Source organism: Dendropsophus ebraccatus, chromosome 2 (genome assembly GCF_027789765.1).
Source record: "Dendropsophus ebraccatus isolate aDenEbr1 chromosome 2, aDenEbr1.pat, whole genome shotgun sequence".
Lineage (NCBI taxonomy): Eukaryota > Metazoa > Chordata > Amphibia > Anura > Hylidae > Dendropsophus > Dendropsophus ebraccatus.
Window position 1 is genome coordinate 119163089 of NC_091455.1, and position 19110 is coordinate 119182198.

Below are 19110 nucleotides of genomic sequence, written 5' to 3' on the forward strand. Positions count from 1 at the left end.
TCTAAGCATTTCCTGTAATAAGTGTATATTGTTAGTTCGTTTAAAACTTTTGGGGGTCAATACAATACTTTAATAAAAAATTTTGCCGGACTTCTCCTTTAAGGCCAAAACAGGCTGCAGGGGCAAGGTATTAAAAGGGTTGTCCACTTTATGGTAAAATAGTTCAGTGTACAGTATTAGTAAAGTATACTGACAGCAGCTCCCTGTGTACCTCATAAAGCTAATATCAGACCCCCCTTCTCCAGGGCTGTCCTGCTTTGCGATGATTGTGTCCGGCTGACATGGAGGAATAGGTGACCATGCTCCACCATGGGGGTGTTCAGATGCTTCTCTATGTCAGCCATCTTATGGGCAGAATCACCACCACAGCCTGGAGGAGGGGAGCCAGATTTTTGCTATATGAGGTACACAGGCAGCTGCTGTCAGTATATACAGTAAGTACACTAATACTGTACACTAATTTTACTATAGTGGCCAAATTCTTTAAAAAGCTGGTTTGCCTGTAAGAAAAATAAAATCATATGCAAAACATTAAGTGAACTGTACACCTTAAATTTTTTATATATACATATATTTTACTTACCATAGAAAGCTTCTTCGTTCTTAAAGAGTCAATTAACACCGAAAATAAAAGAGAAGATAAATAAAATCGATAACAGAACAGAAAATGGACATATCACTACTGACATTATTGGTGTCACAGCCTTCACAGTGAATATCCTTCTTATATGTTTAAAGGTTTTTTGACAATAGAATTATGACATGAAAGAGGCCTCATAAAAGTCAGATGACAGATAGTTACGTGGTGAAAGAACAACGGGGGTCTTGTTCACCAGTTCAATAGAGAATATGCTGTACTTGCAATGAGACTTTGTAATACTAGGACTTACAAAGTCCATAGTTTGAAAACCTATTAAAGCATTACTGTCATTTGCAGTAACATCTGAGGTGTTTTCAGACCCGTCGCAATCCAGAGATACAGCTCCCAGCGACAAAACTTTCAACTTGTGGAGAAACGTGAGCTGCAACTAACTCTCCCCCCAACCCAAATTTCAAACGTTACTCCAAACTACATTAACAGTTACTTTTTTGACATGACAATTCTTTGCTGGCGAATATCACTGAGTCTATGGGACGGGTGGAATTTCAAGCGGGGGGCCACACGTAGTACATGGACAAAGAATACCAAAGTTATCTGGGAGACCTACCAACTCCAGACTCTTCTTCAAACATTTTGTAGGAAAAAAAAAACAATCGGAAAACAAACAAATCTTATGAGAAAATACAATGTTCACATTAGGTTTATAATATTTGCCTATGTTCTCCAGGAAAAGCTCTAGGTATACAGGCTTGGTGAAAATATCCAGATGGTTATATTATTATTATTATTATTTATTTATAAAGCACCCTTAATTCCAGAGTCCTATACAAGCAATAGGGGTAAAAAACAAAAAAAAAACAGGAACATCAAAGATCATTATTAGTGCCACTAAGGCCAAAAGAATTTCATTTTGGCCTCCCCCCAGGTTAGTATATAGCAAAAATAAATATACAGTCTAGAAAGAGTAACAACCATGTAGTATACCTTTTTTATTTCTCGTTTCTACTACAAAGGAGGCTATGAGAGAAGAATGCCATTGTATGACATTCTATACACCAAATCAAATTAAGTGGTGATGAAAAGAAAATTATAATAAAAAATAAAGGAAAAAAAGTAAAAAAAACAAAACAAAACAAACAAAAAAAATTACCTTTTCATGTTCTTCATCTCTGTAGTGAGTGCGAAGACCATCACTATTTAGACAAGCAACCTGGCAAACCTGTTCAGCGAGGGGGGGGGGAAATAAATAAATCAACAACCCTAGTCTTTGACATAGCTGTAAAGTATAAGGACTTGTTTTCTTTTCTTTTTTTTTTTAAGACAAGATTTCTGCTGTTTTGAAATCCATTTCTGGTTTTGGCTTCAAAAATCTGTCAGATAAATCTGCCTGTGTAAAAACACTATTAGATCAGAGAGACACCTAGCACGTTTGCCCCCATCCCATACCTGACCCTGCTTAGGACTCAGTTTCCAGGTATCAAGCAGGGAGGGGGAGAGAGTAAACATTCATGTTGCAGCTACTTAAGGAGTTGGAAAAGCCTCTGACTCTTTGTACCATAGAATAAAAGCATTTTTCAACATCCTGGAAGCACAGACAGATCTACGAAAGGTACCTTGTGTCTCCTTGACCTAACCGTTATCTAACAGGGTCAGCAGTTTATAACATGAATTACAGTCAACAGATTCTCTTTAAAGTGATACTGTCACCCCCTTTGTGCATTTTGACATCTCTACACAGGTGTAAAGGGTAAATTTAGTGTTTTTCATACCTTATTTCATATCATACGTCATGGTGTTTGTTCAAGTAAAAAGTGTCCTTTTATCAACTGCAGATTGTATTAAGTGGGTGTGGCATTAGCGCCACTTAGCCCCACCCACAACAACACCGTTGGCCACGCCCATTGGTTGACCGCCGTAAAGGGGGTGGAGTCTAGACCTTTCGGCCAGCCTGTTCCAATGGCCGGCAAGGGGGCGGGGCCAACTGTGCAGTTGTGGGCAGGGCTAATTGGCGCTAATGCCGCGAGGCCACGTCCACTTAACACAATCTTCAGTTGATAAAAGATTACTTTTTACTTGAACAAGCACCATGACGTATGATATAAAATAAGGTATGAAAACCGCTAAATTTACCCTTTACACCTGTGTAGAGATGTCAGAATGCAAAAAGGAGGTGACAGTGTCACTTTAACTAATTACATAATCTTAGGGGCTGTAAGTATGGAACCTAGATTATACTTAAATGTTGTAGCAATATACAGCCAACACCCGAGGGCCTTTCCTCCCTGCACTGGTAAATGCACGGCAGATTGTTCCCTCATATATTACTATGGGGGAACAGCACAGTGGGGTATTATTACTATGCAAGCACAGCAAGACACTGGGCAGGGGACATTATTACTATGGGGACACAGCAGGGAAGGGTCTTTGATAGAGATGAGCGAACCTCGAGCATGCTCTAGTTCATTCCGAACCCGATCGTTCAGCATTTGATTAGCGGGGGCTGCTGAAGTTAGATAAAGCCCTAAAGCTATGTGGAAAGGCTGGGTAACACTGCTCTATGCCATAAAACACACACTGCTTCTTCCTAACAACAAAGTGAACAACGCCTCCCCAGGACAGGGATGTTATTGCTTTTATACTCACTGTTGACCCGACCCTTAGGCAGAGCCGACACTTACTAACAGAAGCCCAGACACTAGGACGCGCCTGACTGCACTGACTCTCAGACAGCAGCACCCTTGAGACTACAGAACAGCCCCAGTGAATGCTCCACAGCGCATCACTCTGCAGGAGAAGAAGTTACAAGCATCTATAAAGCTACATCTATTTACAAACACGATCTGGGGTCTGACTCCAGCAGAATTGCTATATGCAGTTGGCCATATCGAAACAACAACACATTATATCATACACCAACCTGGATTTATTGATCATATACTCTGACGAATCTTGGAGTAATAACCGGTGATCCCCCACAAGCTGACTAAGGGGACACTCCCATTTTATCATCCACAACGTCATCGGATTAGACTGATACTCTTACTAAAGTATATCCCAAACTATTTTACAACACTCTTACAATTCCCTGAGGAACTTGTCGCCATAGAACAAGGGAAACGCGTTGGAAAAGGGATATCTGAATCATAACCAAAACATCTATACCTGCCTTGTTTATGCTATACACCTTGTATATTGCTTCATCTAAATGTACTAAGATGACTAATATCTGTGACGGGACAGACCTACTTAACCCTAGCCCAGGATCAGTCCATCCTGTCGTTTGGGGAAGCCTGAACCAGGGGGTCCCACCTCAGCACTAGGCAGGGTCAGTTAGGGGTAACCTAGCACAAATCTTTGCGCAGAATCAAAAAACCTATTATTTATGTTTGTGTTTAATGCATATGTGTATGTTCATTAATAAATGTATGTCATAAGATGTATTATAGCATTTTCACTACAGTCCCTCCACTTTGTTGATCTCACCCCTAGGCAGTCAGAAACTTCCTTATATGACCCAATGGAAATCTGATTTGCACATTACACTGTCTCCATTACAATGGAAAAAGTAGTGAGCTCTTAAGGTTTTACATCGAGCATATTATGTCCCTGCTAGACTACACGCTATCAACCCTGAAGTTTCTCCGCTGTGTTTAAGGGGCTGTTTAGCAATAGATACAATGCACCACATACGGTGGTTCTGTCCAATAATCCAATCTTTTTGGACTGTGGTTGTTCAGCTAATGGGGAGTGTAATCGGCCAGTCTTACCTCAGGCCTGCTTCTTTGGGATTAAACCTTCCAGACTTCCTAAAAAAATTTTTTAAATTGCCACAATATATTGTCTTGGCAGCAAGAATACATGTTCGATCACGTTGGAAGTAGTCCTCATTGCATTTAGATAACATGATTCAGCGAATTAGTAGTATAATGTTGGAAAAGACTGCTGCTCCTAGGGGGGGGGATACGGGGTGGAGGCATTTGAGGAGACTTGGGCGCCACGGACCTTTCTTATTACACATCTTGATTGCTCTGTATGTTTTGAAATTTATTGGGGTATCTTATACGTGAATTATTTGTCATACTGCATTTAGACATATTTGTGTGATTTTCCATATTTTGTTTTTACTGTTCTCTTATTTGACGGCCGAAAATTGTCCTGTATGCTGTGTACATTGCTATCTGTCACAAATTAATAAATTTGACTTGTTTGATACTAAAAAAATTAAAGTTAACATGCAGTTAGGGCTACCTCTGCTGTGTGGAGATTTTCGACGCAGTCTGCAGCTCTAGGGGAGGGGGTCATGTACTCATCAAATGACGCAGCTAATTCAGTGCAGAGAGAATGACAATACATTGTGGGATTCAATAATAACAGTAACACCCCTTCCCCTCTCTCTCCACCCCCCCTTCCCCTTAAAACACACACACCCTGAGCTGTTTCTTCTGGTCTGTGAAAGGGCTTCTGCACCTGCAGTTCACAGACTATGCGCACTGGGCAGGGCTGTCAATCAAATGACTGTCATGCTCGGGCACACACTTGGGACCAGGACTTCCTGTGTCTCGACTCTTTCTTCTAATCAAGTAAAAAAGTCATGATTTCAGCCAGTATAACATTGAATAAGAAATAAAGCAAACAGCACTCCCTGGTGTAAAAAAGTACAAGCTAGGTTTAAAGCACTCTATGGACAAAATATTTAAAGGGGTTGGCCACGTTATAATAAAATTGTTTAGTGTACAGTATTAGTAAGTGTATTAACATTACTTACTGACAGCAGCTCCCTGTGTACCTCATAGAGCTAAAATCAAACTCCCCTTCTCCAGGCTGTGCTGTCCTGCTCTGCTGTGGTCTGTCCATAAGATGGGCAACATGGAGGAGCACATGAACATGCCCTGCAGTATCCACCACTGAGCCTGTATATCCTATGGAGGACACAGGGGGCGGGGCATAGTCACATGTGCTTCCATGTCGGCCATCTTATGGACAGATTCACCACAGAGCAGGAAAGCACAGCATGGAGGAGGGCAGTCCAACTTTAGCTCTATGGGGTACACAGAGAGCTGCTGTCAGTAAGTGCAGTGAGTACACTTACTAATACTGTACACTGAACTATTTTACTATAAAGTAGCCAACCCCTTTAAAGCGACTCTGTACCCACAATATGCCCCCCCCCCAAACAGCTTGTACCTTTGGACAGCTGCTTTTAATCCTTGAAACTCTCTGTTAAACTGGTGTGGCCTAGAGTACCCATGCTCTAGGATTGTGACACCTCTCTGTCCCTCCTCATCATTAGGAATGCCTCTAAAACTATTTCTCCTATTCATCACCTGTGTGAACACTGCACAGCTGTTGGATTGTTAGGGCACCTGTGCAGTGTTCAGACAGTTGAAGAGGAAAAATACTGCCCGGGGGCTTTCCTAGTGATGAGGAGGGACAGAGGGGGGTTGCAATCCTAGGGCATAAACACTCTAGGCCACACCAATTTGACACAGGGCTGCAAGTTTAAAAGTAATGTAGAAAAAGAAAAAATGTACCGACTCCAGCTTTAAAAAAAAAAAATAATCTTATAAAATTCATATCAAAACTCAATTCTAATTTTTTTTTAAGTTTTGCTCATCAATACATTTTATGAGCACCATCCTAATAGGTCACTGGCCCTATTAGATAAGGGTGGTTGGGGAAAAGTAGTCAGTCACTATTTGGCAGTTTGTTTCTGAGCTGGAAGTGTCCATTGTGTGTGTGTGTGTGGGGGGGGGGGGGGATCTGTGCTGTTCTCCTCCGGGATGCCTATATGAGGAGGTACTCATGCCTATATGAGCAGGCTGTGTGTGTGTGTGTGCACGAGCGCTATGGGTGCAGTAGGCCGTGTGTGTGTGTGTTTGTGTGCGCGCGCTATGGCTGCAGTAGGCTGTGTGTGTGTGCTATGGCGTGCCCCCTCTATATCACTATAACTGACCCCCTCTATTTAGCTATGGCTGACCTCTATATCACAGGGATCTGGCATTGTAAGCAGTGTTTCTGTGTATGGTGAATATTTAGTTAGAAACATAGAAGATTGTCAGAAGGAAAAGACCAACTGCTCCATCTAGTTCTGAGTTGGTCAGGACATGGAGGCTGGAGACTGGCTGCTTTATATCTTCCCTTATTCCCTCAGAAGTCGCCCCAGGATCATGTAGGACATTAGGGAGAAGCTGCTGAGCCAGTGTGATAAATAACTCCCCTGGTATATGACTGGCCATTTATGAAGGAGCAAGAGTCGGGAGTGGGAGTCGGTCCTGATTAAATTCAGGAGTCGGAGCTGTGTACCGACTCCACAGCCCTAAATTACAGTATATTCCAAGATTGTCAGTAAGCCCAGGATCTGTTTTTTTTTTTTAAATATATACATTATAACGACAAGTACTCTTTAACGTGGCAACAAAAATGAAAAATTACAATACTACATTAAAACTTACAGGGAGTCAAAGATAATATCCCTTCCCTATTGAAGTCAACGCGTAAAAAAAAAAAAAAAGTAATGTACAGTTGTATAATAAAACCAGGACTAACCATTACTACTAGTTTATATTACCTTACAAAAATGTGACTTCTGTGTCTCAGGAGAGACTTCTTGATCACTACTCATTGCACCAATATGGACCTGCAAAGGACATGAAAAACCAAAGGAAATTACAAAGAATTATATATATTCTCACACATGACAAATGTAAATAACATCCATTATTACCCCCCAAAAATACCCTTCGGGTACGTCCACATGTACCAACTCGCAGCGGAAATTTCGCTGCGAGATTTGCAGCGAGATCCACTAAGAGTTAATTTCCTTGCAGGTCCTGTGAACACATACTAGCAGCGGTCTGTATGTAATGCAGCCGCCCCCTTAACCCCTTCTGCTGCCGCCCAGCTCCCGCTCTCTGTATACATTACCTCTCTCCTGTACAGGTCCCGGCGTCCTGCTCTGCCGCCCAGCTAATCAGTGGCTGCGGCTGGGCAACACACTGATTGGCTAGGTGGGAGAGCAGGACGCCGGGACCCGTGCAGGAGAGAGGTAATTTATACAGATAGCGGGAGCCGATGAAGGGGTTAAGGGGACGGCTGTATTACATACTCGCAGCAGTCAAGGACCTGTCAGGAAATTAACTCGTAGCGGATCTCAATGCTAAGCTCGCAGCGAGATTTCCGCTGCGAGTCTATACGTGTGGACACAGAGAGATTTATCTGAAAGATTTTTATAAGCCAAAGCCAGGAATGGATTTGAAAAGAGGAGAAATCTCATTCTTTCCTTTATTACCTGTTCTCTGTTTATAGTCTGTTCCTGCCTTTGGCTTCAAAGATCTGTCAGATAAATCTCTCTGTGTAAAAGCACCATAAGGTATTTCCATCAGTCTTGGTGAGACTTTTTTCAATCAAAACCAGGAGTGGATTAAAAACACAGAAACTGTGCAAATCTTTTCTGCTTTATCAGTGTGAACACAGCCCCAGCAGGTTATAAAGTTAACACAGTAGGAAAGACACATGAGGACGGTAGTAGACTACATATACACTCACTTGGTCTCTATTGGATGAATGCAGTTCTTAGCAAGATGTGAACAAAGCTCATGCTGCAGTGTTACATACTGAATACATTTTTGGAAATCCTTCCTACGGCTTGTCTCACTAAGACAAGCCCCTTTTTAACCATTTAAATGGTCAATGTAATTTGAAACTACTTTAGCCATGCATTTGGCCCAATGCAGACATACAAAGGCTGTCTGCATTGGGCCAAGTATTTCTCAGTCATTCAGAGGATACACCTGTCCACAAAATGTAAATCAAAGCTACACTTCGATCTCAGCAGCAGGCTAGTTCTTAGTTAAAGGGGTTGTCCAACGAAAAAAATTTCTTTCACTGATATCAGAATATATACGTTATATAGATTTGTAATGTACTTCTATTAAAAAATGTCAAATCTTCCCATACTTATTAGCTACTATATGTCATGCAGGAAATGTTTTATTTTTAGTCTGACACAGTGCTCTCTGCTGACATCTCTGGCCGAGACAGGAACTCCGTTTTCTATGAATCCTCATAGAAAACCTCTCCTGCTCTGGATAGTTCCTGTCTCAGACAGAGATGTCAGCAGAGAGCACTGTGTCAGACTGAAAATAAAACACCACTTCATGCAGGACATACAGTAGCTAATAAGTATGGGAAGACTTGGAGTATGGAGATTTTTTTTAAAAGAAGTAAATTATAAATCTAACTTTCTGATATCAGTTGATTTGATAAAAAAAAAAAAAAAAAAAAAAAAAAGTTTTCCGCTGGACAACCCCTTTAAATTATTTTCCTGCTGTGCAGTCAATGAAAGGTAGATTAAGGTTGCCGCCAAAGAAGCAGCGCTGTTGTGCTGCTTTCACCCTTTCTACTCGCATGGCACCTTGTAAACCCAGCACATCAGTACCCCTTTCTCCTTCCACATGCCATCTGCGGTAGTGTACTAGAGATGATCACCAGCACTTTGTCATAGCATAGCAGATAAGTACTGAGCTGTAATGGGCCACAGACGTAAGGAAGAAAGTTTACCACAGGCAAACAGCCCAGGTTCTTATTTCCAGCATTTTTACGGATTTTTTTTATGCAATTTTTTTTCTTCCAGAAAATGTAAGTGCCCTGGGGTGAAGCAGTTGAAACCAGGCAGGAGTCCCCAGTTGTTTGTATACAAATAGGCATGGAAAGCAGGAACACAAAATGCTTTGTGGAATGCCCCGCATCAAACCCAAGAGTCCAGTCTAACCCAAAGTGGTTGCAGGTAATAAAACTGGTATCAACAAACTGACAGAAATATACCCTGATTGACCTTTGCTCTGTATGTGCTGCAGGAAGTGGTGTATTCTTTCCAGTCTGGAGAGCAGGTGAGGGATTTGCTACTGCGCTGGACAGTTCCTGACATGGACAGAGGTGGCAGCAGTGAGCACTGTGTCAGACTGGAAAGAATACATCACTTCCTGCAGGACATACAGCAGCTGATAAGTACTGAAAAACTCCAGGGGAACTCCAGGTAAGAAAAACTTGTTTTCTATTAAAAGTTATATAGATGTGTCTATACAATGTATTACCATATCTGTGTGGTTCTGCCAAACTGGTAGCTGATAGAAATCCAGGAAGTGAAGAAAATGGCCTCTGTGCCAATCCACATGATCTCCTGCTCCTTCTGCTATCCCCTCTAAGGAGTCAAATATTCCATACCTCTGTCTTACATTGTGTGTGTTTGCTGAGCACAGGCTGATGATGCAGACAGGGGGCAGGGCGTGATGTCCCAGGAGGCTTAGCTGGATCCCTAATCTCCTAGGTGATCCACCATCTCTAACCAGCCAGAAGCAGGTGCTGCAACAGTACTGCAGCGTATTAAAAAAAATGATGCAGCAATGGTGTGCTTACATGGAACGATTATCGCTCAAATTTTCGCCATAACGATCGTATTTGAGCTATAATCGGCTCGTGAAAACACAGCGAACGATCAAGTGGCGATTGTTCATTTTCATCTCTCAACATGTTCTCAAATAGTCATTGGTCATTCGCTAAAAATTCGCAAATCGCTTCAAGTAAACAGTCTTTTACCGATTCACCCTGTGTGAGATAGGTTTAAGCGATGTTAAAACGATTGTAATAACGAATTTTCCAAATAATATATTGTCTAAATGCTGATCATTCTAAAAAACACATTGTTACTTCGAAGTCGTTAATTCTTCGATTGGGCGAATTATAGCTCCGTGTAAACCAGGGCTGTGGAGTAGGAGTCTTGGAGTCAGAGCTAGTTTTGGCTGGAGTCAGAAGAAAAATGTACCGACTCCAGCTTTAAAAAGAATCTTAAAAAAAATGTAGAATTTAATTTAGATATGAATTTTACAAGTTTTGCTCATGAATATATATTATGAGCAACATTCTTATAGGACACTGGCCCTATTACATTAGGGTGGTCGGGGAGATGTTGTCTGTCACTATTTGGCAGTTTGTTTCTGAGCTGGAAAAGTCCATTGTGTGGGGGGAGATATGTGCAGTTCTCTTCCTGGATGCTGGATGACTGTATATGAGCAGCAGTGTAATATGAAGATATCCTGTGTAATATAGAGAAGGAGGAGAAGACATAAGTAGCGTAGCAGTAACCTCTGTCCTCAACGTGGTGTTTTCTCTCTGGGAGAAGATTGTGTGTTTTTCTTCAGTGTTCTATGGCTGCAGCTGTGTGTGTGTGTGTGTGTGTGTGTGTGTGTGTTTGTGTGTGTGTGTGCACTATGGCTGCAGCAAACCGTATGTGTGCACTATGGCTGCAGTAAACTGTGTATGTGTGTGCACTATGGCTGCAGGCTATGTGTATGTGTGCTATGGCTGCAGCAAGCCGATTGTGTGTGTGTCTGTGTGCTATGGCTGCAGCAGGCTGTGTCTGTGCTATAGCTGCAGCAGGCTGTGTGTGTGCGTGCGTGCTATTGCGTGCCCCCAAAGTGACCTTCTATATCACTATGTGTGACCCCTCTCTATATCACTATGGCTGACATCTATATTACAGGCATCTGGCATTGTTAGCAGTGTTTCTTTAAAGTGACTGTACCACCAGGCTCAGGCTGAAGCACTGGAGGCGGGCCGACCCACCCCCAGTGGGAAGAAACCTCAGCCCCTCCATGACGTGACTCCATTAGAATCAATGGAATCCTATCATAGAGGGGCTAGTGTTTCCTCACACTAAGGGTGGGTCGGCCGCCTCCAGTGCTTCAGCCTGGGCCTGGTGGTACAGTCACTTTAAGCAAATATTTAGTTAGAAACATAGAAGATTGTCAGCAGGAAAAGACTACCTGCTCTATCTAGTCTAGTTTTGAGTAGTTCAGGACATGGAGGCTGGAGACTGGCTGCATCCACTGCACACACAGGAGAATCTGCTTTATATACCGTATTCTTTAATTCACTCAGAAGTCGCCCCAGGATCATGGGACATTAGGGAGAAGCTGCTGAGCCAGTGTGATAAATGACTACCCTGGTATATGACTGGCCATTTATGAAGGAGCAGGAGTCGGAGTTGGTCTTTATAAAATTCAGGAGTTGGAGTCGGAGCTGCGGCTTACCGACTCCACAGCCCTGGTGTAAACGCAGCATAACACAATTAAATGATGCTAAACGGCAGTGACTCCTTTAATCCGTGAATAAGGAACTATGGTGAGGTAAGCTGCCACCAGATCTGTCTGGCAGCAGCTTCCATTATCCTCATTCACAATAGCCTTAGATTCATGTACAATAACTGCAATATATTCATTGCAGACACAAACGTATCATTGAGCTACGCTGGTTCTAACATATATAGTTTGGTTAGGTGGCTTTGACTGCCAGTCATCAACTCTCAGACAAGTCACATGACCTCACAGTTGTCCTATCACTGCTAGGTGTTACATGACTAGTTTAACCCCTTGCCACAAAATTATGTTCCCGGAATGTCATGCTGTCCCCGCCTCCCCCCCGTTGTCCCTAGCGGCGATCGGGCAGCAGGAGAAGGCTGTGTCACACAGCCTCGTCCCGCTGCCCCTGCGTGGAGGGGAGCCGCACTGCCCCCGGGCAGTTAACCCCACAAACAAAGAGAAATATGTCATAAGAAAACAATCTTCGAATAACCGCGATAGTTAAAAGCAAAGCAGAGTTATAACTAAATAAAGAGAGACAGGTCAGATTTAAAAAATAGGCCCCGGACATTAAGGCCAAAACAGGCTGCAGAGGCAAGAGGTTAAAGGGGTTATCCAGCACTGCAAAAACATTGCCACTTTTGCCCCACTCTTGTCTCCACTTCAGGCCTGGTTTGCAATTAACCTCTTAAGGACGCATGACGTACCGGTACGTCATGCGCCCGAAAGGTGTTCAGAGCAGGGCAGTGCGGCAACCCCGCTCTGAACCGCGGCGGTCCCGGGTGCCGCTTGTAGCCCAGGACCGCAGGTATTAGCGGGCACGGTCCGATCGCTGTGCCCGCTAATACAGTAATCAGATGCAGCTGTCAGACATGAGACGGAGCGATCTCCGTTACTGCTGCCGGCCGGGGACCTCTCCAAGATGGCGCCGTCCCCGACTCGGCACTCGTTTGTTTTCGGATGCAGCAGCCGAAAGCAAACAAGTGCCGATCTCATTGATCTTTGCTGTATAACTATACAGCAAAGATCTCAATGAGAGATCAAAGTGTATATACTAGAAGTCCCCCAGGGGGGCTTCTAGTATATGTGTAAAAAAAAAAAAAGGATTGTTATTAGTAAAAAAAAAACCCTCCCCTAATAAAAGTCTGAATCACCCCCCTTTTCCCAGGTTTTAAATAAAGGTAAATAAATAAACAAACATGTTTACTATCGCTGCGTGCGTAATCGCTCAAACTATTAATTAATCACATTCCTGATCTCGTACGGTAAACGGCGTAAGCGCAATAAAATCCCAAAGTGCAAAATTGCGCATTTTTGGTCGTTTAAATCCAGAAAAATTTTTATAAAAAGCGATCAAGAAGTCGTATAAGTGCAATCAAGGTACCGATAGAAAGAACACATCATGGCGCAAAAAATGACACCACACACAGCCCCATAGACCAAAGGCCATAGATAAAAGCGCTATAAGCATGGGAATGGAGCGATTTTAAGGAACATATATTTGTTAACAATGGTTTGAATTTTTTACCGGCCATCAGATAAAAGAAAAGTTATACATGTTACATATCGTTGTAATCGTAACGACTTGAGGAACATATATAACAAGTCAGTTTTACCCCAGGGCGAATGTTGTAAAAACACAGTCCCCCCAAATAAAAGAATGCGTTTTGGGTTTTTTTTCAATTTCACCACAATTTTTTTCTGGTTTTGCAGTATACTTTATGCAAAAATTCAGCCTGTCATTGCAAAGTTCAATTAGTGACGCAAAAAATAAGGGCTCATGTGGGTCTCTAGGTGGAAAAATGCAAGTGCTATGGCCTTTTAAACACAAGGAGGAAAAAACTAAAATTGGCCCAGTACTTAAAGGGTTAAAGGGGAACTTCAGGTAGAGGTTAAAAAAAAATGAAACTTCTGCAGAAGCATAACGCATTACTTTCCTGTCTATCCCAGTTTTGAAACTACCAAAAATCCGTTTGTTTGGGGGGGGTTAGCTCTGTTTTTTGTTTCTTTTCTTCCTGGTTTGGCATTTCCCAGAATGCAATGCTTTCCCTCATGTGATCATCACAGTCCCCACCCATTACAATGAGTAAAATTATAGCAGCAGCTGCTTCTGTTCGGTCAGAGATGGTGAACCACACTCAGGGGATTGGGTTATCTATCCAAGCCTCCTGGGACATCACGCCCTGCCCCCTGTCTGCATCATCAGCCTGATCTCAGCAAACACACACGTGAGACAGAGGCATGGAAGATTTGCCTCCTAGGGGGGGAGAGCAGAAGGAGCAGGAGACAATGTGAATTGGCACAGAGGCCATTTTTTTTTCACATCCTGGATTTCTATCAGCTACCAGTGTGGCAGAACCGTACAGATATGGTAATACATTGTATAGACACATCTATATAACTTTAATGTACTTTTAATAGAAAACAAGTTTTTCTTATGCGGAGTTCCCCATTAAAGTGACTGTACCATCAGGCCCGGGCTGAAGCACTGGAGGTAGGCTGACCCACCCCCTGTGGGAGGAAATCCCCACCCCTCTATGATACAGCTCCTTTGATTCTAATAGAGCCGCGTCATAGAGGGGCGGGGAGTGGGTCAGCCTGCCTCCAGTGCTTCAGCCCGGGCCTGATGGTACATTCCCCTTAAACTCCATTTACTTCAATGGAACTGAGTTTCAAACCCCACCCAATCCGGAGACAAGAGTAGTGCAAAAGTCGCCAACCCCTTTAAATTCGTGATTTGGCTGGAACACAAGAATTGCAGTCAGACTGCAGGCAAGTCACCGCTCTACAATATTAAAAGCGCACATGTGACTTACTACAAAAAAAACAGCACGTCCGATGCCCCTTCTGACTGTGGTGAGGTCCAATGGAAGCCTGGGATGTTCTTGTCATGTGACCAGTGACTGTGTAGCCCCCGTCTAACAGGGAGACTATATAAAGGGGTTGTGTGACATATATGGTGCCAGTGGGTACAGGGGGAGCAGGAAGTCACCAGGGCACTCTGTAAGGATTGGCTCAGTAAGATGGCAATGTACAGATCACTGCCTCGTGATAAATCAGCATTTCCCTCTACTATGTAGAGAACAGCTCACTATACGTTACTATATACGAACGCCATGTCTACACAGTCCCAGCTAGATGCATGCTATCCACAAGTAATAACCAGTGCACGGCTACATACCGCAACACAATATCACAGTGCAGGAGCCGACAAGGCGCCCCCTTACAGCCAGGCGCTCCCTCCTCGTCTGCCCGTGTTCTCACGGTAACATCCACCAGGACGGACAGGTCTGCAGCTCCGTACTCTCGATAACCAGGAAACCGAAACTCTAGAGCCTCCCTAATCCAGGAGCAGATTGATGACGTCATCACAACCAGCCATTTCCTACGCCGACGCACTCACATGTGACCAGTTCCCGGAAGTATCCATATGGCCACATGATCCTAAGCATTAGTGATCAGAGATCAGTACCTACTAGTGACCACTAGATGGCATAATAACATTGCATAAGCTTTTATTGTTTCCTAAGGCTTCATTCAAACCTTCAGTAAGTTTTTTTGGTCTGTACATTAACGTCTGTAATAAATGCCATTTCCTAATAGACTTAGGTTATCCCATGAGCAGAAAAGGTCCTACCTGTCCCACTCTCAGGCGCTCCACCCCCCCCCCCCACCCTGCCTGCATGCAAGGTCCAATAGCTGCCCAATGTCACTGTGTCATTCCTAACATCAGGCAGCTATTGAACATCATGTGCTGGCACGGCTTCACCTGCAGGAAATGTTACTGATCTCATCTCAGAAATATACCGGACAAGATTGGGAGTAGAGCAGACCAGGTAGGACCTTTTCTGTTACCTGGATAACAGGGTTTTCCTATTTTAACAAATACAGTTAAAAATGTAGGGCACATTTTTTTTCCTAAATACAATCATTTAGCAAACCTGCCTCCTTCTAATGATTTGTTCTGTTGTTCTTCCCCTTGTTGACTAGGTTGCCAACCACCAAGGCCTTGACAAGGAAGGATGACCCATGCCAGGTTTCTCCACTCCAGCAAGTAGTCCCATAAATTGGACATTTCACCTGCAAAGGCGGTTTTCCATGGCAGCTGCTTTAGGGTACGTGCACACTATGGAACATCTGCAGAGACTTAAATCGGATTCCGACGCGTAGCCTCCGCTTTAAAGGGGACCTGTCACCCCAGCTGCCGGGGTGTAGCCCCTTATACTTACCCCTTCCTCTAAGTGCTGGTCCCAGAGCTGAGAAATCCCCAGCAGAAGTCGTGCGTGCGCTCACTAAAGAATCCCCAGCAGAGAGTCCAATGCCCATAGGGAATGGCTGCTCCACCGGGGTGTCGGGCGCCTAAGTTCCGCCTGTTACAAAGCCTCAAGGATATTTGCCGAAATGTCAATTTTTTAGGCGAAGGGCGCTGGCAAATCCGCTGGCAAATATCAATGAGTCTATGAAAGGGACGGAACTTAAAGGGGAGGCCGCCTGGTGGAATCCAATTGAAGTCTCTGTGGATATTCTGTAGTGTGGAGGTACCCTAAGCCTGCAAGGCAGTAGACTCAGATGTCAGATCTTCGGATTTAGGGCTGAGGGGGACAATCTTCTAAGGCAGAAATACGTTGTCCAGCTTCAATTGAATGTTCAGATTTTGCACGTCATGATGTAGAAGTTAAAAATGTGTCTGGAAGGAAAGTCTTTTCCATGAAGACAGTACAGTAGAGATAACGATCGTATTTGAGAGATAATCGTTCTGTGTGAACACAGCAAACGATCAAGCGACGAGCGAAAAATCGTTCATTTTGATCTTTCAACATGTTCACAAATTGTCGTTCATAGTTTGCTAAAAATTTGCAGATCGCTTCGTGTAAACAGTCTTTCAAAGATTCACCCTATGTAAAAGATGGGCTTAAGCGATCTTAAAAACGATTGCAATAACGATTTTTCTTACGAATTTTCTTACGATTTTTCTAACGATTTATTTGTCTAAATGCTGATCGTTATAAAAACCAAATTGTTGCTTCAAAATCGTTAAATGATCGATTGGGCGAATTATCACATTCTGTGTAAGGTTCTGTGCAGCTGCTTCATTTCAGTGCAGCGAATATTCAAAGACATTCTCAACTCCCAGCAGTATATACCATAAAACACGGAATGTGTGTATAAAGCCTTACATGCAGTCATGCAGAAATAACCAATTTTAATAAGCTCTAATAGGTTTTATTAAGTTTAAGTTTTCTTCTGTACTCAAAAAGCTGTTTTTCAGCCTCCCCCCCCCCCCTCTCTCACTTTTTATCTGCTCATTATCAGGCATTTACATTGCAGGGAAGCAAAGTAAATACGGGTTCTGCTGTGTCCATTATAACCTATGGAGGGGGAGGGGCCAAGGAGGATGAGTGAGGAGGAATAGGACAGAGCAAGCTCATGCAGTTTGGAGACTGTTTTGGCACACAGTAGTGTAGCTACAGCTATCGCAGAGGTCACAGCCATGGCCTTGGCCGCCAGTCAGGGGGCCTGGCAAGCTGTTCCTGTCTTCTTATCTGTAACTTTATTTATTACAGCAGGTTTAACCCTTCTACTGCTCTTCTGCTGCTAATCTAACATAAGCATCTGGAGGAAAGCAGTCAAAGGGTTGAGTCTGACTTGCTGTAATAAAAGCTGCAGATAAGGAGACAGATGCAGCCAGAGAAGAGAGGGAAGTGTGTATTATGTATCCCTCATACACCATAGACACGTGAGAGCAGCCCATCCACATCAGAGCTATCCTTTAAATGTACCTGTCATGAATAAAAAACTTTTGACATGTCTCTATGATGTTGTTTCTATGGTGTCTCTATGACATGTCAAATGTTGTTGTTTTTTTTATAATGACAGGTACACTTTCAGCATGCCACTACCAAAGATATGCATATAGCGTGGTGTAGTGCAGAAGGCCCCATTTACTTCACTTGCCATAATGTAGTCAGCTAGAGATTGTTTGGGCCACTCTGCATTGATATATGCTAATTAACCTGGACTCAGTAGTGCGGTATGCTGTGCTATTGTGTCCTGTTAAATTAGTGTATATCAGTCAGAAGCAGTGGGCATTATTACTATATTGAAGGGCACAGTAGGGAGCATTATTACTATATGGAGGGTACAGCAGGAGGTATTACTATATGGGGGCACAGCAGGGAGCATCATTATTATATGGGGCACAGCAGGGGGCATTATTACTATATAGAGGGCACAGCAGGGGGCATTATTACTATATTGGGGCACCGCAGGGGGCATTATTACTATATAAGGGCACAGCAGGGGGACATTAGTACTATATGGGGGGAACAGCAGGGGACATTGAACCAAGGCCCATGAGACAATAGCTATGTCTCTGGCCACATGGGTAGTAGACGAAGGGGGGGGGGGGGGCGCGGGGAGTGGCTTATAGCAGTTGTGGGATCACCGCCTCCTCCCCCTGATGGGTTTACTCCTTTAAAAAAATACAAGCCCTTACACAGATATCTAACCCTTCCTGACCTATAATATAATTTGAGTGTGTTCACTGTCACTGATCACTGATTAGCATTAGAGATCACTCTTCACTCATTTAGGCTGAGTTCACACTACGTATATTTCAGTCAGTATATGTATATTTCAGTCAGTATTGCAACCAAAACCAGGAGTGGATTAAAAACACAGAAAGGATCTGTTCACACAATGGTGAAATTGAATGGATGGCTGCCATTTAATGGCAAATATTTGCTGTTATTTTAAAACAACGGCTGTTATATTGAAATAATGGCAGTTATTTACTGTTATATGGCGGCCATCCACTCAATTTCAACATTGTGTGAACAGATCCTTTCTGTGTTTTTAATCCACTCCTGGTTTTGGTTGCAATACTGACTGAAATATACGTAGTGTGAACGCAGCCTGAAAGGAGTTTTGTCAAAATCATGTCTATAGTGATGCATTATGTTAAATGAAACATATTTACAATGTACAAGCATTACTTAAAATGTATTGTTTCAGAGATATAGACTCTGTAATCCCCCATGTGCTGCTTAGTTTCATAACCCGATACCCTAGGTGACAGCCCACCAGGCATCCTCTTTCTTGTGTCGCACATGCTCAGTTCAATCACAGTCACATGATCTGTCTCATTAGTACTGACAGTTGGTTTTCACTTCATTTGCAGGCAAGGGGGATTGTGGCAAGATTTCTGCACTGTTGCATGGCAACATGTCAGGGCATGCTCATGGCATCACATCAGAACACGACAAGAAGTGATATCAAGTGACATTATTGGTGAAGTCATCCCAGGGCCCTAGAAAAGAAGGTGCAGAGCCCGAGACTCTCTGTTTTTAGGTCTCACAAGCAATCACACTGTCT

At 43.2% G+C, this 19110-nt stretch overlaps 1 protein-coding gene across 3 annotated transcripts in view; it reads right to left on the reverse strand.

Moving 5' to 3' along the window:
* LOC138783461 (uncharacterized) overlaps positions 1–15128 on the reverse strand; it is an 82469-nt gene extending 67341 nt beyond the window's left edge. The window contains exons 1-4 of one of the 3 annotated variants that reach the window (XM_069958179.1): positions 14918–15128; positions 7170–7238; positions 1752–1820; positions 584–602 (exon numbers count right to left, since the gene is read on the reverse strand). In XM_069958179.1, the coding sequence (XP_069814280.1) occupies positions 584–602; positions 1752–1820; positions 7170–7223 (142 nt within the window). In that variant the 5' untranslated portion in view covers positions 7224–7238; positions 14918–15128. Of the gene's footprint in view, positions 1–583; positions 603–1751; positions 1821–5028; positions 5174–7169; positions 7239–14552; positions 14811–14917 lie in introns of those variants that run through there. The other 2 variants (XM_069958180.1, XM_069958181.1) reach the window with 2 other exon arrangements.
* Between the last annotated feature and the right edge of the window lie 3982 nt (positions 15129–19110).